Consider the following 22822-nt stretch of genomic DNA (forward strand, 5'->3'; position numbering starts at 1 on the left):
TAAGAAACTGCAATGTAATGTTAGCTTAAGTATATTCATGGAAAATAATACTGAATTATAATATTAAGTCATCAAAAGAACTGTTTTACAAGTATAAAGTAAAAGATGTCAACCATTCAGTAAGCTTTGTAGCTGAGATTGTTAGCAAGCTGATAGCAATTGTTTCATATTTTACCCGTAGTATGTGTATGCTCTGGTTGCTAATAATATATCGCTCCTGTGTTATGATACTGTGTAATGTCAGTTTGTGTAATGTATTGTGCACTTTTACCCAGTGTAGGGCTTGCTGTCCTAGAAGTTTATAGTTAATAGTCCTAACGTAAGGTGCTTTGTCTTGTGAAATGTATATTTGTTGGCAGATTAAGCACTGCAGTAAGTCAGTAAGCAAAATAATGACAGATGCTTTTAGTGTCAGGATCAGACTTCATATACTTCAGAAAATGTATTACACTGCAAAGCGTGTTATTGTACCAACTTCGTAAAGGCAATCCTTATTAAACTAAACTGTTTCCTTTGTTTCTGGCCTCCACACACCTCACCCTTTACATTTTTGGCTTTATTACTACCTGCTGAGTGCTGACTGTTGTGCTAATAGATGGAGAAATATGTTGTCTGCACTTGTTTTTGTTCTTGAAGGCAGTTCACCAGCTGATGCCCAGTGTAGTACTTGTTAGAAAGAATTTGTTTGATTGTTTTATAAAACACTATTGTTCTTCTGCTTATTTTATGTTTCATGATCATATTTTGGTTGTCTGTTCTTCAGTTTGCATTTAAAAGCTGGTATCCCACAATTCAACTGAGGTGGGCAGGATTACATAATTATGCATTCAAATTTTATGTTAATCAGGGTACATATTTGTACCTATTTTTCATGGGCCTTTTTCCAGATTTTTGATGTTTCCAGGTTGAGAGCTATGAAGCAGCCCAAGTTACAATACTTTTTAAATACTGATACTATTAATTTAGTATTCTAAAAAATGTCCAGCTTTAGGAGCTATAGAACAATTTTTCAGCCACAGTCAGGGGCATTCCTACAAAACAGGTATTTCACTGGGTTTCAGGTACCAATGTGTTTTCCCTCCAAAATAAAAACATACTACTCATGCCAGTACATTTGTCTATGGTCATGAATTCAGTTTAACATCAGTACAATGTCACCTTGCTAGAGGCAAAAGCTGAGACTGTCTTAGCACAGTTCATCAAAGTCTCTTATTAATTATTCATGATTGGTCTGTATGCTGCCCCCGGGCTCTGTCTGAGTCATAGCCTTTAATTTAACCTTTTAGCTGCATAACTATGTCAGCTCTGACCAAGACATGAACCCATTTTCTGAATCCCACTGAAAGTATTTTAGACGTCTAGTACACCTGGATGTCCCTTTAAAGCAATCCTTATTAGGCCCTGCTCATTCTTTCTCAAAAACCGTCACAACAAACTCATAAATAAAGTAATATCAGTAAGGAAAGGTTGTCCCTCTGCCAGTTAATAACATATAAATGTGTGCATTCAAAAACAACTAAAATGTACTGCTTAGCTGTCTGGGATAAGGCATATGCTTAGTAAATTAAAATGAAAAGTTTTTTTTGGGGGGGGGATTGACACTCTAATAACTAGGTACAAGACTTGCAGTCCAGTGGCTATTAAACAGCCTAAACCAAATTCCAAGATGCCTCCAAGTACTGCCTGGTTAAATGACTTGTTCAAGGTCACATAGTAGAGAAATGACAGCTGTGGAAATCAAACCCTGTGCTATAGGAACTACAGATTACAGCCTTTACCCTCTGCACCAACTGCCAGGTCAAACAGCTTGGATAGATAGCTAGTTACATAGGGGATAGAAAGTCAAATAGCACCAGGATAGGCTTCAAACTTTATACAACATATCTGATTATGTCTAGAGTGAGATAGAGAATGAGAGAGACAGAGAGAAAATCACACACACACACACACACACACGCACGCGCGCACGTGCGCACGCGCGCACACGCACACACACACACACACACACACACACACACACACATACACACACTCTTGAGGTATCAGTAAATCTATGCAGAGTCCATTTCCAGATCTGATCTGCACTTTATGGGTGACTTCGAGTAAAGCCGGACAATCCAGCACTGCCATACCATTTTGTTACACTGTGCTTTTAAAGTCTAATGTATGTATGTGAAAATGGAGAAAAATAGATTCTAAAACACTCAAGGCAGTCCCAGAAGTACCACCAAGGATGACCAATGACTCAATTGCCAGGAAACAAACTGATAAAATTTATCAGATAAAACGTTAAGTGCTTTCATCCTTGGTGGGACATCTGGGACTGCCTTGAGTTTTCTGCTTCCTGTTTTTTTTCCCAAGGATTCTCTCTGTTATTTTAGTTTGATAAATATATTCCAGCAGAAACTTGGCAGTAGCATTCCTCGAGTGGCAGTCTTGTAATATTACAGATCTCCTTTCTATTTATGTGTACCCAGCAGTGTAGTAGATGTCAGTTTGTTCAAATATACTTACAGAGACAGTCTGTCTTGTATGTCCATCTTTGTTTTAATGTACATATTAGGTTACAGTGTAGGTATATGACATGCTGTTTTCATGAGAGTGCTAGTTTATGTCAAAATTTGGATGGCTGACCTGTGTATTGTCGACTCACATTGATCAAAATATGTAAATGGTCAACAACTGCACAAGACTGACATGCCTTTTTCCCGGGGACTGTGCGATATCAGGGTTAATGTAAATAATTAGCAGGTAGTGTGGGGGTGCAGGGAGGCTTGACCTCCTACAAAAATACTTTTTTTTTTGTTTGCATGTTCCAAGGATTAGCCTCGGAGTATGCACTGTTGTGTGCTGAAGTGTTTTTGTTGATGTGTTTATGGACAGCATGTCAACATTTCCATGGATCAGCAATTAGTATCAGATCCATTTTAATATACCTAGAGAACATAGTCCAAGCCAGTCAGTTGCTGAATGTACGTACCAAGGGAGCAAGGACTGAAAGTTTTCTTCCTTCCATCCATCCATGCATCCATTGACCCATCCATCCATCCATCTTCAATACTTGCTTTATCCAATTCAGGATCAAAGTAGCTATAGCCTATCCCAGCAAGTAACAGGTGCAAGACAGAAATCAGTCTTGAACTGGAAAATAGTCTGTATATGCACAATAAGACACACACAATGAATTCACACTTACAGGCAATGTGAACATTGACAGTTCACCTACCTCCATGCCATTGGGATGATGGATGAAACCAGAGTTCTCAGCAAAAATGCAAGCAGGCAAAGGAAAGAAATGTAAGCTATGCACAAAAGGAACTCCATCTTAGAAGTGAGCCAAGGAACAAAGCATCATGCGACATCTGTTCAAATATCATTTAGGTATCAGTCAGAAATTACAAAATTACAAATGAATAAATTATAAAAAGGGTGTGCTGTCACTTGGTTTATGAATGACTGTCATTAAGCAGCATTATGTTTCTCGTTTTTTCAAAACTTTCGAATTTCCAAGAAACTGACATGATTCTAGACTTCTTACAAAGGAAATTCAAGTGCATGTCTTTACCTATTTCTTGAGTGTATAACCTTACTGGTAAAATTGTCCCATTCACAGGCAACCTGTCTGATTAAGTGACTTGCTCAAAATCACACAATGGGAAAATGAAGGACTCAAAACTTGCATCGTGGACTATCTATCTTTGTAATGCATATTACCTTCTTATTTTTATGACTATCACTGCATAATGTATATACATTCTGGCAAACTCAATTTATTGAAGAGTATTTGATCAAGTGCCATTTAGTACAAAACAAAGTACATAAAATGGCAGTGGAACAAACAAAATGTGAATTATTTTTCATGTGGCAAAACCCTCCACCAAAACCCTCGTGCTGGTTGTACATACCTGACACAGACACTGTGCTTCTACACACCTGACCCAGACACTGTGCTTGTACACACCTGACCCAGACACTGTACTTATACACACCTGACACAGACACTGTGCTTGTACACACCTGACCCAGACACTATGCGTATACACACCTGACACAGACACTGTGCTTGTACACACCTGACACAGACACTGTGCTTGTACACACCTGACACAGACACTGTGCTTATACACACCTAACCCAGGCACTGTGCTTATACACACCTGATCCAGACACTGTGCTTGTACATACCTGACACAGACACTGTGCTTCTACACACCTGACCCAGACACTGTGCTTGTACACACCTGACCCAGACACTGTACTTATACACACCTGACACAGACACTGTGCTTGTACACACCTGACCCAGACACTGTGCTTATACACACCTGACACAGACACTGTGCTTGTACACACCTGACCCAGACACTGTGCTTATACACACCTGACCCAGACACTGTGCTTATACACACCTGACCCAGACACTGTGCTTGTACACACCTGACACAGACACTGTGCTTGTACACACCTGACAAAGACACTGTGCTTATACACACCTGAAACAGACACTGTGCTTGTACACACCTTACCCAGACACTGTGCTTGTACATACCTGACACAGACACTGTGCTTGTACACACCTGACACAGACACTGTGCTTGTGCACACTTGACACAGACACTGTGCTTATACACACCTGACACAGACACTGTGCTTGTACACACCTGACCCAGACACTGTGCTTATACACACCTGACACAGACACTGTGCTTGTACACACCTGACCCAGACACTGTACTTATACACACCTGACACAGACACTGTGCTTGTACACACCTGACCCAGACACTGTGCTTATATACACCTGACACAGACACCGTGCTTATACACACCTGACAGAGACACTGTGCTTGTACACACCTGATACAGACACTGTGCTTATACACACCTGACACAGACACTGTGCTTGAGCACACTTGACACAGACACTGTGCTTGTACACACCTGACCCAGACACTGTACTTATACACACCTGACACAGACACTGTGCTTGTACACACCTGACCCAGACACTGTGCTTATATACAGCTGACACAGACACCGTGCTTATACACACCTGACAGAGACACTGTGCTTGTACACACCTGATACAGACACTGTGCTTATACACACCTGACACAGACACTGTGCTTGTGCACACTTGACACAGACACTGTGCTTGTACACACCTGACACAGACACTGTTGAGGTTGCTGCCCTGCTGTAAAGAAAGTTTATTCCTGCACTTGCCTTCTTCAGTAAAGGCACACTCCACCCACTTGTGGGTCTCCACTTAACTTGCAACTGCAAATGCTCTACTCTTGTTTTACTTATTCTTTCAAGTACATGTTCATTTTTTCACTGACTTGATGCTTCAGAGGGCATTTTTTTCTGTATGGGACATTTGGTGAACTTAGCCTGCTGACTTGAGGGGGTACTTAAATGAGTTTTCTCCAATTGTACCTCTAGTTCACAGCCTTCTATGGCATCGAAGGCTGTGAGCTTAAGGATGGTACTTTCTGGGGTGGCCAATGAAAAAGCCACAGTTCTGTTCATAAAGGGGGTGCATATTTTTGGGACCATGAAGACCCTTAAGTTCAAAGGACTGGTAGTTTTTAAAGCCAGGCAATAATCAAGGCTAATCATTGCTTCAATCAATGAATATAATGCCCACTTTGGTATGTATCTGCCCAGACACACATAACAAATGGAACTTTCACAAAGATGCCTTACTAAAAGGATGCAAGGCCCAAACATGAACCGACTCAAAACCCTGTCATTATACTTGGCATCCTACAGACTGCTAAGAGGTGACCTGTGTCTGGCATACAAGGCATCCTCTGACCTAATACTGATGGATTTATGCACAACAGCAAGTCAGATGGGATCAGAAATACTCAAGTCTAGGAATCTAAATCTGTTCTGTGACATCAACAGAATGGTTTGGAGGGACAGGAATATCTCACAGAGGATGCTGCTGCTCTGGATTAGACTCCACAAACCACATAAAATAAAGTTCAACCTTGTCTATATTCAAATGCAACTTAGATCTATGAATGGCAAACAGAAAAGTTACCCCAGGACTGCTCCCTGTTTTACTAATGGACAAAGGCAGCACCTAAATGCTTTATCCCATTGCATGGGTCCCCTCACATTATCTGTGGTATGATCCTAGTTATTTTCATTAGGGGTAATATATAATTATTGATCATGGGATGGGTAAGGCCTATCTATAACTAAATGGGATAGGTTAGTCTGAACCCAAAAAGGGAAGCTGGCCAGGATTAAAATGGCCTGCAAGGGCAGCTAGCCTAGTACTTACCTATGAACCTATGATGGGTTTCCTTTGTTGCTGTATCCTTGTCCAGAGATGTCTCACTAGCTGAGGTGATCTTTGAAAAATGAAGGACCACGGTGTGGTAAATCTGTGACATTATTTAGCATCTATTCATGCCGTTAAGTTACTGAGTTAAAGACAGCTATAACTTTGTCAACAAAAAAACAGAAACTGTTGTCTCTGCATGGAAATAGATATTCAGAAAAAAAAATGTATCCATTTAGGGCTTAAAAAGAATCAGTGAGTGTCTTTACAAAAGTGAAATACAATACCAGCAGTTGATTTTTCTTAATTGGTCCTAAGATGAAGAGTAATTAGAAAGTTGTATGAAATGACAAACACACTATGGCATCAACATACAGATACACACGATGATGATCACTAAATCATGGCTGGACCAAGAAAGCACTTCTGATGTTACACACATATCAGTTTAACCTGACGTCTTAGCATCTAAATGCAACTTGCTTCTTTTATGCAGACTATAACTCTGAGTATACCTAATGTAGCAACAATAAAATTAATAAGTCACCTTTTTATATCCCACTCCATAATTGCTTCAGCTGCTATTTCTGAAAGGTCAGAGTAGCGTTGACCCTGGCATGTTATACACTTCTCTTACCAGATTTCTTCTTTGCCTTTGTGGCACCCTTTGATGACTTTTTGGGTTTCTTTATCCTCTGGTATCTCAGTGATTCCAAGTTCTCAGGTGTAACAGCAACACTGGACGTGACTGGACGTTTCCTGAAAAATGAGAATAAGGACACACACACAAAGAAAATCTATCTTTATTAGCTTGGTGTAAGAGACCTATTATTCTCAGTTTAACTGCAATAAAGCTGAATACTAAGAGTCAACTGTATACACGTGCACACACACAAACACACACACACACACACACACACGCACACACACACACGCACGCACGCATACACACACACACACACACACACACACACACACACACTGTGCATGCATACACACACACACACACACACACACACACACACACACACACACACACACACACACACACACACACACACACACACACACACACACACGCACTTGCAACATGAAACCTCTATAATAAGATTATAGATCAATTAATTCACGTCTATTTCTGTGACACCAGTTACTGAAAATGCATGTCAACAGACAATGTCCTTATCCGAAGAAATATTACCAGTGAAAATCAGAAAGGGTACTCAGGTTCTGTTCAAAGCATGACCACAAAACATCGACACTGGTTATCTTGCCTTCCAGATAATATTTGCAAATTCAAACCTTATAGATTTCAGGGTGAAGGTAGACTTCAGGAGACATCACCTCAGAAATTGTTGCAATACACAAAAGCATGTTAATCATGCACATTTTACTTTTAAAAGAACTACAGAATAAAAAAAATATTTTGCAGCAACTGTATCACAGGAATAGTTGTGACTGACTGCCCAATAAATGTATTATCTTACTTTTCTTTAACGTGAGTTACACCTTAGCATTAGTATATAGTTAAAATGCTACAACATTCCTTTCTCTGCCCAGATAACTTGAAGAACATCATAACATTAAACAAAATGATACCCTGTTATTATAAAAGTGTCGTAGAATTTCTCACAAAGGGAACATATTTTCTGGAAAGATAATTACCATTCATATAGGGATATTTAAAATAATGTGAGATTAAAATTAAACAAGAGCATTAAATTTAAACAAAAGCACTCCTTTTATAAAACTATATCCCTTTTATTTTAATATGTGAACAGAAGGTGACTTTAAGTGAAAAGTATGTTTTGCAGTGCATATGGAGTAAAAAGAAGGCATCCTGGGATATTGTCTGGGCCCATTGATGCACTGTTCTTGGTCATAGACAGAGCATTAAGGACCTGTTCCTTATTTATTTACAATGAGGTCTGCAAAAAATTGTGCATTGCCTTTGATGTTGCGGACATAGCTAAAGAATGCTTTGTGGTTGTCCTTGGCCCAGGAGGCCAAACTTACCTCTGGCTTTGGTAGACTTTATTTGTCCTCTGAGTTGTTTGTTTAGTTTGATAAGAGTGATTTTATCCTGCTGGATGCTGATCCTCCTCATTTTTGCCATGATTTTCTTTTCCTGTAATACATCCTATTGATTTTGTGATTCCACCAGAGTGGCTTGTTTTTTGAGTTACTTCTGTACTTCTTCCTGGTATGTACAGCTACCTCTATGCAACTATTAACATGCTTGTACAGGGTTTCTGTGAACAGTTCTGCATAGGCAGTAGTGTTCTCAGGATTTATGAGGCCTTGAAATTTTGCCAGGTTCTCAGTTAATAGCAGGAGGTTAGCTTTAGAATTGTTCCTGAATATTCCAGGTTTAGCTGGGGGTTCAGGTTTTATTTTTACTTCAAAGGAGACCATTTTGTGGTCTGACTTTACCAGGAAAGGCATGACAGTAGGAGCTGTGCAACAGTCTCCCATATTAGTGAGGACCAGATCCAGTATGGTTGCAGTCCTGGTTGGTGTCAAGGGAGTTTGTGTTTATAAAATCCAGGAAAATCTGTGCATGTAAGTTTGGTGTCATATAGGATTCCCAGTTAATAGTAGGTAATTAAAATCACCCATGAATATGGTATTGGGTTGGATGGTTAGTGTTTCGAACAAGTTTAAATGCATGGCATGGGTTTCCTGGGTCAGAGAGGGGGACCTATAGCTTGCAAGGACGTGGTATTGGATTTTACCTATTGTGATTTGAACATGGAGCAGCTGTTTGACCAGCCTTGAAGCATATTTATTTTTTATGTAACTAGAGACACCTCCACCTTTAGTCCCTGCCTGTGAAGTAGCTGGCCTAAATATGTGGAAGGCATTATAACCCTGCACAGACATCAGCATTCTCTAGGGTAAAGAGAACTAGAGAGTGCAGTTTCTTGACTCCTAGCATTGAGCAGTAATACCTTTAGATTTTCTTGGTTTTGATTTGCTATGTCAGAAGTACTTTCAGTTTGGCATTGCCTAAAAAAGGGTGTATGGGGGAAGACAATGTTTTAACTAATAATTGAAAGCCTAGAGGGGGGAGAGGTGCAGACCATCCCTGGAAAGCAGCGTGGTCTGTTGACCACCTCCTTTCATGCTGACATATATTGCACCTCCTTAGAATGACACCAGAGACTTAGCCAATTATTAAAGTCAATCATCGTTAGTTCGTATTGTGGTATCATCCTTGGAGAAGGTAAAATGCTGCTCAATGCTAGGCTCATACCAGCCTGAGACACATATTCCAAGAGCTCCATGATGTCTCTCTCTCTCTTTACATATATATATATATATATATATATATATATATATATATATATATATATACACACACACACACACACACACACACACACACACACACACACACACACACACACACACACACACACACACACCAACTTGAAAGTCACACAACAGCAGGGAAAAGGGATACATTTCCAAATCCCACTATCACGCAGTGTCACACTAACTTAACATTTGGTATCTTGAAAATTTACAAAACAATCAGATAACTTAAAGGCTGGCCAATAAAGCAACCAACAAAATGAACTAGCACCAGTGTGTGTGTGTGTGTGTGTGTGTGTGTGTGTGTGTGTGTGTGTGTGTGTGTGTTTGTATTTGTGTGTGTGTATATATATATATATATATATATATATGTATATAGTTTTAATAGTATTTTCTAACTATATTCATTATTTCACTATTTCATGACACTGCTCATAACCACCTCTGTATTTTCAATATAAACCTTATTATAGCCATATATACATAACATTGTCTCTGAAACTGCTTTTCAGGCACCTCATAACTAGAATATCAACATTTTCCCCACTACCTAGTTTTTTCCCTTCACCTTAATTTCTTTGAATTTCTGAGTGCCAATGACATGATTTATTATCTATCTGAAAACCCACCAATATATCTCTTCAGATGCTTTTTGGTGGTAAAAATCTATCAATCTACTATTGTATAAGTGCCTTTAAAGCTTTAATAATAGCCTCTACTTTCATATGAATTTAATCTAATCAGCAAATGAATTTGTAATTGTTAATGTGTATTATTTAATGTCTGTTCATGTATATTACTGACTGTATGTTTTAAAATGTTAGTATCATGTTGAGCTTTTCTACATGAGTTGTACAAACCCAGCAAACCAGAACAATGTATGTGTGTATATGCTTATGTAAAATCACATATATATATATATATATATATATATATATATATATATATGGTGGTGTAACCATACTCTACTCATCCTCCCTTTGCATAACTCCTTACAACAAACCCATCCCCTAATTTGGTAGCGCTGAATTAATACTATCTCTATTTCAGTTAAATAAACACAAACACATATGCATAGCCTCCCTTTACATTCCCCCTGGTGACAATATCTCAGTACTCGAAGATATCCTCTCCTGGCTTTCTACTAATATCAGTAATGAAACTATAATAATGGGAGACACAAACATTAACTGGGCCTCCATTCAGTCCCCTGCACACTCCTTAAACATCAACCTATATAATTACTCTCAACTCATCAACTCTATTACCAGACCCACCAAAGACTTCAATGGCAGTATCCTAGACTGGATCCTAGTATCCCACCCCCACTACTACCCTGACAGTGGTACTCTTCCTGACTCCCTCAGCGACCATCTTCCCACCTTTGTCCGACATCTACCTTCTCCCTTACAAATAACTCATAATTACATCAGCACCAGATGCCACAAAAACTTCAACCCAAAAGCCTTCTCTGACTCACTAAAATCACTCAGTTGGCACCCTTTAAAAACTCTTCCCCTGGAAAATGCTATTGAACTCTTCAACACAATTTTCCTAAACCTTCTAGATAGTCACGCTCCCACAAAAAACAAAAGAATAACAAACAAAACTGCCCCCGGCTAACAAAAAACACACTAACTGTCATGCGATTTTGAGACAAGGCCTGGGTACATTACCATAAGAATAAACCCCCCTCTACCCTCATTGAGTACAAAACTCTACGCAACTCCTTTAAAAAACTTATCAAAGCAGACCACCAAAACTACTTCTCCTTACTCCAAAGCAACCATAAAACAAATCCACAAAAGTTCTAGAAAGGTATTTCTAACCTTCTAAAACCTGGCACATCTGCTAACCCAAGTCCAGACCCAAATGTTCAAGACATTGATCGTGCCACCCAATTCAACTCTTTCTTCATAAACTCTATTTCCAAACTAACTTCTTCCTTCTCTAATAATACCCCACCTCCTACCTTCACTTCTCCTCCTCCCCCACCCTCTCCATCTCCAGTCTCTAATCTTACCTCCTCTCAACCACCACCATTCTCCATCAAACCCATCCCTATTGCTACCATAAAAAAACTCTTGCAAAAACTAAGATCTAGCACCATTGCCCCCGACAACATTCCCTCATACTTCATCAGTATAGCTGCCGACGCCATTGCCTTCCCAATAAGCATCCTAATCAACCGGTCTATCCAAGAAGGTCTTGTTCCACAACTCTGGAAAAAGGCTTTCATCATTCCCCTCCACAAAGGAGGCACAGATACTAGCATCTCCAATTTTTGGCCCATTGCCATTCTCTCTCCCATCTCAAAACTCCTCGAGAAATGTATCCATCTTCAACTCCTTCCCTATCTCCTGGACAACAACTTATTAACTCCCACCCAACATGGCTTCAGACCCAATCACAGCACTATGACCGCCCTCCTATCTTTTCTAGAAATAGTAAATAAAGCTAGAGATTCTGATCTTATAGCTTCTACCATCCTACTTGACCTTTCTAAGGCCTTCGATACCATCTCCCATAACTTACTACTTACTAAATTATCTAACCTAAACCTTTCTCCATCATCTCTCAACTTGTTCACCAGCTACCTCTCCAACTGGCAACAAGCTGTCAAATGGAAAAAAGCTACCTCCTGTTTCCTCAACACCCCCACTGGTGTCCCACAAGGTTCCATCCTGGGTCCCCTGCTCTTTAATATATTCATCAACGACTTTTTCCTATCCATTCCTTATGCTAACATTATTCAATACGCAGATGATTCTACAATTATCTGTTCTGCCCCATCCATCCCAACTCTCTTACAACTAACTCAAAATGCCTTCTCCACCACTGAACAATGGATGAAAGACAATCATCTAGCCCTCAACACATCAAAAACAAAACTTATGATATTCACCTCCTCCGAAACTAGCACCACAGACAGAAATCTATTCTCTATCACCAACCAAAATAATGCACCTCTTGAGCTGGTACCTGAAACTAAACTACTAGGAGTCCAGATTGATGACAAGCTTAAATTCAATTCCCATCTTCTACTAAACATAAAAAAACCCCACCAAAAACTGGTATGCTCTACCGACACAACCGATACCTCACTTCAGCTACTAAGCTCACTCTCTCTACTACATTTCTCTTACCTTCCCTTCTTTATGGTGCCCCTCTCCTTACAAACCTACAATCTACTCTCAAATCAAAACTGTCCTCTTGTTACTACAAAATAGCCAAATTCGCCACTAACAACAGACACTCATCCCATCACTGTTTACCTCTCTACCTACTCAACTGGCTAGAACTTCCCAACTACCTCTCCTATATTCAGCTCACCTATGCACATAAACTCATTCACCAACCCTCCCTTTGTCTCTCCCGCTCCTTTACCTTTAAAATGCACCTCCCACAACGACTCCTCAGATTCAGCAATCAATACCTAATTGAAGTGTATAAACCCCCTTCACCCACCAGGACAAAACCTACTATCCTTTTCCTTTGCACGCCTATGGAACACCCTCCCTCCCTCCATTCGTACCATCACTAGCCTCCCATCCTTTAAAAAATCACTTTACTCACACCTAACATCTACGTGGGAATGTTCCTGCTCCCACCCCTCTTAACTTATTCTACATCCCCTTCCGTCTTCCACTTCACTTACTTCAAACACCAACTTCCATTTTTTCTCACATCTAGTAACCAACATCCTATTCCCAACTATCTACTTCCTACCTACATCAATTCAACCTCCCACTTTCATCTAATCCTACTATTTGTATCTTCTGAAAACATAGACTTACTAGTACAGTGTTCTAAAAAAAAAAAAAAATTTTTTTCTCTATTTAACCACAGTAACTTTAGTTATCTCTTAGAACTAGAATAGTAAATTGTAAATTGTTGCTATCTTTTGTGTAATCTTTATGTTGGAGCTTTTCTCCTCAGGACTCCATTGAAAACGGGCTCTTCTGGCCCAATGGACTATCCTGGTTAACCAACTGCAAATAAATAAAAATAAATAAATCTGTATACATCTATAATTCTCTCTTTTTGTATAATTGTGTATATACATATGTATTTGTGTGCGTGTGCAGGTGTGTGCATGTGTTTGCGTGTATTTGTGTGTATATGTCACTTTCACTTTGTTCAATAGTCACTTCATCAGTAAAGTGAAGTTCTTGCCAAAGTGATTGAATACACTCTTTTCCAATGCTGGAGATGTAGAAAAAAGTAAAATTGGATGTTTTTGGTTAAGGGTCAGGGCTAGAGATGTTAATGCTGTCATTTCTAGACAAATCAAATTTTTATATCTCAGGTGGGAGCATGTGCATGACTCTTTGCTGGTTAAGGTTAGAGTAAGAGTTAGGTACAAGGATAGATTTAGGGTCACGCACGAGTGCTGCTTTATATAATGTGCCAGAGTGTCTTGTGCTGTGGTAGTGAAGAAGAAAGTTTTTTTTAAGGTTATGGGCAGGGTTACAGTTAGCATGCATTAGCTAGAATATGCAGGGCGCAAGGGGGCTTCACGATGCCAAGTGGTCAGTTACCAGAGTAAATTATCTTCTCAAGGAGTAGAACCATAAGGATTACAGAACAAATTTAATGGCAATGCATTCATAATCAATGGCTGAATACCTGGCTTCAGTCTTGTTCTACTTAAATAAGATGCTGGATGTCATGCCACATGTAGTCTGTGGGAAAGTACCACTCCCAAGCCCACGTCTGATGCACTGGTGGGCACTACAAATGCTTTAGAAAAGTCAGGTGATGCTTAAATGGGCTCAAAGCCCAATGCAGATTTCAAATGCTGAAAGGCATCCTCTGTCTCAAGGTTTCACCTGACCTAAGTTGTCATTTCCCCTTTGTACGATTACTAATGTAATGGTGGAGAGGTATGGTACAGATTTTCTAAAATATCTAGTTAGTTAGAAGAAGGCCCTTATTTGCTTAATTGTCTGAGGCACTGGCCAGTTTTGTACTGCCTCATCTTCTTCACTTTGTGGCTTAATATTTTCTAAAATATCTTGTTAGTGAGAGGAAGGTCCTTATTTGCTTATTTGTCTGAGGCACTGGCCAGTTTTGTACTGCCTCATCTTCTTCACTTTGTGGCTTAATATTTTCTAAAATATCTTGTTAGTGAGAGGAAGGTCCTTATTTGCTTACTCGTCTGAGGCACTGGCCAGATTTTTACTGCCTCATCTTCTTCACTATGTGGCTTAACAGTCCAGCTGCCTATGATGTATCCTAAGTATTTAACTTCAGTCATAGGTAAGTACCAGCTAGCCACCTTTGTGGGCCATTTTAAGCTTAGCCAGTTTCCTTTTCAAAAGTGAAACTTAAACCCTGTACCTTGTGTCAATAAAGTAAGCACCTCAACCATTATGCCAACCCTCATAACAAGTTTTTGGGGTGAAATTAACTGTGAACCCTGTCTTTTTTTCTGAGAGATTCTAAAGCAGCCCCAACTTTGGTGGGTGCAAATCACAATCTTCTGAATTAATTATAATATTATCCAGATCTGCTGCTGTGTGCAGGCTAAGGGGCTTGAACATCCTGTCTACTAAGTATTGAAATGTAGCTGGTGCTCCATGAAGACAAATGGAAGATTGAGTTACTGAAGACCATCTGGGGTTGAAAAGGCATTTTTTTCCTGTGGCCTTGGTCAAACTTGGATATGCTCTTCGGCTTCCTAAACTCACTGCAGAACGCAAAGGTACCATCACATTAGAACAACAGAACCACGGTGCTGTTTCACTCAAAATTAGATACCTATTTGACCTTTAGCTGCAAAATATTCTTTGCTTTTTCTGAACTATTCTTCTTTGACACTTGGGTATCTCATAAGGCTTAAGGATGACTTTTTCACTCAGATTGCTTTCTGTATGGTAATTAATTAGGTTTGTTCTTCCTAATAGTTGAGAGACCCTCTCTTTGTTATGGAGAAGAAAATCCTTTGAGGTTTTGATTGGATCTCACATACCCTGACCTCAGGTATGGATGATAGCCTTCTCTCTTTTCTGAATAGCCTAATTTCAGTTGCCAGAATGACTATGTATGTCTGCACCTCCTTCTATAACTTTATGACATTCATATGGTATAGCTGCTCCAGGCACTGTTTACTTATTTGTTTAACTCTGTAGTTCACTTCATTCACTCTTTCTATGACCTCAGAGGATCTGTGCTACTTGTCTAAAAATGTATTTTTGGCCATGGGCATTAAAACTAATAGCAGGTTTCCGCCCTGAAACTCCCACTTTCTGCAATCTGTATTGTGCACTCCCAATTGAGCTATTTGTAATCTCTCTATGGATTATTATTATTAGAGCTTTTAACCTCCCATAGATAGAAGTGTCATGTTCAGAGTTTTGAAGGGAGTCACCTCCTCTTCCTATGTCCACTTAGAAATATCTATCAATCCCCTAGAATATGTCCCATAGAACAGTTTAAAGGGAATGAAACCTGTGGAATGCGGGCAACTTCCAGGATGGCAATAACCGATCCCACTTTTTTTATGTCTTCTTTTTTTAACTTTCTTAACATGGATTTTAATGTCATGCTAAAAAATTCTTGCGGGCATGCAGAAGGTGGTACACAGAATTTCTGAATTGCTCCATTTGGAACCCTTGGCACAATTCGTGTATAATCTTTGACATAAGTTTGTGAACTTTTTTTCCCTTTAATATGTCCATTCTAATGAAAAGCAGGTAAGTGCTTTTGCAATGGCCTCAGAAATAGCCTCTTAAAGAGGTATGGCTGGAAGGTGATTTTATGATGGCAATGGGTCTCAATTGGTGTCCACAGACATGTCTGGGCCTGTCTTTTGACACCTGGGGCATCTTACATAAACACTTTCTAGCTCTTACATTTTCCCTGGACCAAAGAACCTGGCTAGAAGTCTGGCTTTAATTTTGTTAGTAAGCGTTTACTAGGCTAACAACCACAAATGCCTTTTTAATCCTATCCATGCATCCCAAATCTCTGATAAGTGCTGGTACCCTTGATAAGTGTAAGCAGGGGCTTGGGAGATGAAACATTTACAAGAAGGGGCCTGGGAGATGAACCATTTACAGGCTGCCTGTGTCTGTCAAAGACATAGGTGCCAAACCAGGAATGGATTTCCTTTTCTTCGTCCGATTGTCCAAGTTACACTTGAACTGGGATAAGGAGGAAGACTTCTTCATATGGATGTAGAGCCTGCTCAAGAGAACAGGTAGTCTTCGTGATGCATACCTGTCTCTCCTGCAGATCCTGTTTTTATCACAGGCAAGGTTTAAGTCTTTAGAATGGGTAATTCTGGTGCTGTTTGTTCTGAGGATATGCAGGAAGCCCATCAGAGTGGGGTATGACAATGCCTTTTATACCAGGGATAGATCTCCCATCAACAGCCTGTAGAAGACAGAATACAAGGATAGGGCCTTGAGGCTGTCTGCACAGGATATGTTACACCTTGTATTCTTTTAGGGAGGAACCACTGTGTTCATTCCAATTGTTGGATATGCCTGATTGGGTACATACTAAAGGGGGCACTGCATTCAATGAGAGGTCTGATGAATGCTGAATACAGTGGAATAATGACTGCCTTTGACCTTTGTTTATAAGTTGCACATGTGATGGTCAAATGCTGTCCCTGTGTGTCCCCCAAGTCCATGACTTCTGGGTCAACTCTCAGGGGTGTGTTGTCAAGAAGATAGTTACTAGGGGTGGATGACTTCCTAAAGTATAATATTATGCATTTCTTGGCATTTAGTTTTAGCTCATGGCTCTGTCATCAGTTGTTTGTCTGTGTCAGCCCTTACTAGAGAACATTTGTGTCAGTGTAGGATTCAGTGACAATTCTAATTTGCAATCATCTGCAAATTTAGCCAGATAGAAGCTATTGACATTGGCCTTGACTTCAGAGAAGTAAATTCCAAAAAGGAGTGGACAGAGAACTGATCCCTGAGGAACTCCAGTTGTGACTGACCTCTTTGTAGGGGTGGACTCCCCATTTATAATTTCCTGAGTTCTGCCTGTAAGCCAGCTGGCATTCCACCAGGCGACATAAGGATTTTTACCAATCCACTTGAGTTTGTCAACAATTCCTGAGTGGGGTATTGTGTTAAATACCTTGGCCAGATCAAAGTGAGCAGTGTGAACCATCTTGCACTCATCCATTGCTTTGTTGACCTTCTCAAAGAAGTCCACTAGGCTGAGTATGCATGATCTGCCCTTGATGAAACCAAATTGGATTAAGTCCATTGTCTGGAGGTTTTCCATGTCATTATTGATTGTTTCCATGATAAAGTTTTCCATGGTTTTGTATATGAAATGAGTGTGACTTATGGCTCTGTAGTTTCCAGGGTCTATGGGTGGTCTAATTTTGTGCAGATGGATGCCTGTTGCTGTTCTCCATTCATGAGACATGAAGTCTGTTTGGAGGCTACAGTTAAATATCTGTTCCAGATGGACTGATAGGTCATGTATCATGCTGTTTAGAAGGCATCCTGGGATATTGTTTGGTCCCACTGATGCAGTGTTCTTAGTCTTAAAAAGAGAGCATTAAGGACCTGTTCCCTAGTGATAGTAGGGGGAGTTTTATTTGATGGTATTTCCTGAGGGGAAGGTTGATGGGGGAGAGAGGGATAAAGTTGGAATTGACTTTGTCAGCCAGTAGGTTTGCTATATCTTCTGGCTCAGTATTGATGGCTCCATTTGCAATGAACTCACAATTGTGTACTGCCTTTCAGGTTATGGACATAGCTGAAGAATGCATTGTGGTTGTCCTTGGCCTGAAAGTGGAAATTTACTCAAATGTGGCTTTGGTAGACTTTATTTGTCCTCTGAATTGTTTGTTTAGTTTGATGAGAATGCTCCCAAAATGTGGTTATGTGCCATATTCATTACCATCTGTGCTTAAGTACAAGCAGTTGGCATACTGTTTCTTTTCTTTCCATGGCATGGCATAACAAGTCATTTTGGATCTCAAAAGCAGGTTAGGATTGAGGAAGACATGTGACTTTTTTCCCCCATACCTCATTGGAAATATTCTGCATCTTCTTAAAGTTTAGTCTGCTCACCTGCAGATTAGCCCTTATGGGGTTTCTTTTCCTACAGTCTCACAAGAGGTTCTACATATTTTCCAACTAGAAGTGTGACAGGGGTCTCAGCATCTCAACATTCAACCAATAATAGTAACTCGCTCCAATATCTAGCATAACCATCTGCCTGCTCTTCCCAATGATTGTGCTCTACTTTATAGCTCTAGAAAGCAACATCTTTCCATTTCTATTGTAATAGTAGCTTGGCTTAGCATTGATTATTTTAGATTTCCTTTTTTCAGATGTGCTTCCCTCCGCAGACTTTCATTTGGGTTATGGGTTTGGAAACTAGCATTGTTCATTGGTGCCTTCCTTTTTCCTCTTCTCATCTACTGTGCCTGCCCTCTAGTTTCCATTTTACTCCATTTATACCCGATTGCCCTACTTGGATATTTAGCAGTACTGTGCGGTTTTCTTCTACATGTGTACTCACCCATATTTCTATTCCTTGGAGGCTAGCCAGCATTATTGGGGAATCATCCATTCCATATACTTTCAAATTTGTCAATGGAAACAGCTGTGAGTAAATATAAGGGTATTGCACTGTGTACATATCATTTTTTCCATGTTCCCTGTAAAATGTATTCCAACCATCCTATGTGGAGGGTAGAGGAGAGCCCACCCCCAGTTCCTTACTTATTTACTTATGTATAGTAACTCATTGTTTGCATCACGCACACATACATACATGCATATACTGCCATTTACCCAGATCTTCTCCACCTTAGTAATGCATACTAACCTTAACCCTAATCCTGCCCCTACCCATGACCATACGTCTTACCTTAGAAAACCCTTTCTGTAACATGTCCACTACACAAGACAGCACACACAATCATCAGACAAACATGCAAAACACTAAATCTATTCTCTAACCTAACCTAACCCTTACTCAAATCCTGAAATGCACATATATTTTACTAAGCTTCTTCAGGAGTTCCTCAAAAAGACTACAGACTGATGTAAATTCTTTCTTTTTCACAACTTTGTCCAAAATATTGATTTTTATGTTTCTGTATTGTTAACTAAAAAGAATCAGACCAGTGTTATTCCATTTACAGCTAAAATGGGAAGAAATGTGAGAATCATGTCAAACAGATTCAAATACAAAATGGCTTTGACTATTTAAACTTAAAGTCATAAAGTTTCAGATTTGAACATTCTTTGCTTAGAAAAATGTATTCTGGTGCCTTTATATTTATAATCAGTTCATCTCCATATATAAACAAACACCAATCCATCCATCACATGTCGGAGATGCCTAGAAAAATACCACTGGCTCCTGGGAACACATCTTTTTAATGTTTGTTTTTGCTCATAAGAAGCTATTAAATGATCTGTGGCCATCAGAATAGAATATAATATAATATTAACACAATAACTTTACATTTTGATATTGACAGATATAAAATTCTGGACCATGGGAGGAAAAGAATTATTAATACTTTCTTTACTACTGCTTGAAAAGACAGGAATCCTTAAATGGAAATGGAATCCCGCTTTGTATTTGAATTATATAACCCTAGTGACAAGAGAGAAATAGGATGCTTTACTAACCAGATAAATCTTAAATCTGCAGAAAAAGCATGCTTACAGCTCTTAAACTAAAGAACTCAGAAATTTAGGTGGACAATGTAATGCTTTTGCTTCACCTACAATCCTGTTAACTTGTCATACTAGCACTCTTTGCTTTGAACTGTTTTCTTGAAATGTTGAAATAAAGTTTCTTAAGCAACCCTTGGAAGATTTAAACATGGTAGTTTTATGAAGTAACTTTCATACTCAGTCTGCTGGACTGTGATTGGCATAAAATATGGGTTCCTCTGTGATGGATGTGGGTAGTCTTTTCCAATGCAAAACACATTATTTTGGTTCACCTAATGTGGTTTTCAGTATAAAGTACAGTTGTGTGCACTTACTATAAATGGAGATGTTTGAGTGTTTTCCCTGTTGCAGTCATCACATTTGGGTTATCCCTGCCAGGGTAGCTCTCGGCCAGCCTGAATACCAGAGTCTTAGAATTTCTGAGTCGGTTGCTGTCGCTTGAGGACTAACTTCAGGTCATCAGTGGTATAAAGGAAGGCAGCCAACGCCATTACATCTGTTTTTCTTGCCCTAACCTGTCAGAGCCCCCAAAATAGGAGGCCAGGCTCTGGTGATAGAACCCCACCAGTGGAAAATAAATACCAATATGTCCCTTGTAAGGAAAGGAGAACAACAAGGAAGAAAGGTAACAAAAAGAAAAAAGGGGGATGGAGGGAGGGAAACCAGGACTGCAACAGTGAAGGCACTCGAGCATCTACATTTATGGTAAGTGTACACAACTGTACTATGTTCTTCGTGTTTCACAGTCATCACAATTTGGGTAGATTCCCAAAGCTGAGTAAATGGGTGGAGGCAGTCAAGGAAGCTAGGGGCTGGCTAGCATGCCCTGCAAGACTGCAGAGGCAAACCCTGCCCTGGATTTGGAGAAAAGAGGCAGGTGGTAATGCTTGGTAAAAGTGTGAACAGATGTCCAGGTGGCAGCCTCCAGGATATCCCTGGTGGGGACTCCACTGAGGAAAGCTGCAGAGGTGGAGGTTGCTCTGGTGGAGTGTGTCCTGACCCCCTTGGGGGGAGGCTTTCCATGCTGTTTGTAGCAGAACTGGATGCAGTGTGCTATCCATTTGGAAATGGTTTGCTTGGAGATGGCTTTGCCCTCTGCCCTTATAGCAAATCTAACCAGTAATTGATCAGACTTTCTGAAGGGTTTGGTCCTGTCAAGATAGTATCTGAGCTGTCTGTGCACATCTAGAGAGTGTAGAATCCTTTCCCCTTGTTTTGAGGGCTAGGAAAGAAGGTGGGCAAATAGATGGATTGGTTGAGAGCCACACTGGACACCACCTTGGGCATGAAAGATGGATTAGTTCTGAGGGATACCTTGTCTGCTTGGAAGATGAAGGGTTCCACAGCTATGAGTGCTTGCAGCTCAGAGACTCTTCTGGCTGAAGTGATGGCCAGGAGGAAGGCTGTCTTCCAGGAGAGAAATTTTAGCTCTGCAGAAGAAGCTAGTTTGAAAGTAGGCAGGGTGAGCTTTTCCAAGACAAAGTTAAGGTCCCAACCTGGTGTTGGTGCCCTTCTGGGGGACCTCAAGTTGCTAGCCCCTCTGAGGAACTGTTTAATGAAAGGGTGTGAAAAAAGGGGCTGCTCAGTGGGAAAATGAGCAGAAATAGCAGAGGCATGAATTTTAATAGAAGGGAAAGAAAGACCACTGTGTAGTAGGTCAGCTAAGTAATCCAGGATGAGAGGGATGGAGGGCTGTGCCATATTGGCCCCTTAGCCTGGATCCAGGTGCAGAACCTTTTCCATTTATCTGCATAAGACTTTCTGGTGCTAGGGCATCTGGCCTCTCAGATAACATTCAGAAACTGTTTACTGGGGATGGCAGAATGGTCAAGGGTTAGGGTATAAGTCAAGCTGCCAAAGTGAGTGTCTGCAATTAGGGGTGCATGAATTCCCCTTTCCTCTGGGTTAGGAGGTTTGGTATCTGAGGAAGATTCCATGGAGACAGCGGGCACAGGCTGCAGAGCAAGGGGTATCAGTGCTGTCTGGGTCAGTCTGGAGCTATGAGAATGGTCCTTGGTTTTTCCTCCCTTATTTTGAGCAGTACCCTGGGAATGACAGGTAGGGGAGGAAAGGCATAGACTGAGAGGTTTACCCAGGGGAAGAACAGGGCATCCACTTTTCATGCCATGCGGTGATGCTCTCTGGTGCAGAATTTGCTGAGCTGATGGTTGGTGTGGGAGTCAAAAAGGTTGACCTCAAGGGGTTCCCCATTTCTGAGTTATTAGGAAGAAGGTGTTTCTGTTGAGCTGCCACTCATGGGGGACCAAAAGCTTTCTGCTTAATTGGTCTGCCAGGGAGTTGAAAGAGCCTGGCAGGTATTGTGCTAACAGGTGTAATTGCATGGAAGATGCTGTAAATCAAAGGGTCATGGCCAGCCTGCACATTGGGTAGGAGTGAGTCCCTCCCTGCTTGTTGATGTACCACATCACAGTGGTGTTGTCTGTTCTGATCAGGAGAACCCCTGAAAGAGTAGGGGTTTGAAAGCTATCAAGGCCTGCTGCACAGCCATCATCTCTTTTTGATTGATGTG

General features: G+C 40.4%; 1 protein-coding gene across 1 annotated transcript in view; it reads right to left on the reverse strand.

The window, feature by feature from the left end:
* The window catches only part of IGSF9B (immunoglobulin superfamily member 9B), a 3189659-nt gene that overhangs the window by 449628 nt on the left and 2717209 nt on the right, over positions 1–22822 (reverse strand). The window contains exon 21 of the mRNA XM_044081131.1: positions 6936–7036. Within this exon, the coding sequence (XP_043937066.1) occupies positions 6936–7036 (101 nt within the window). The remainder of the gene's footprint in view (positions 1–6935; positions 7037–22822) is intronic.

Source organism: Protopterus annectens, chromosome 8.part0 (assembly GCF_019279795.1).
Source record: "Protopterus annectens isolate FY-2018-M chromosome 8.part0, PAN1.0, whole genome shotgun sequence".
Lineage (NCBI taxonomy): Eukaryota > Metazoa > Chordata > Ceratodontiformes > Protopteridae > Protopterus > Protopterus annectens.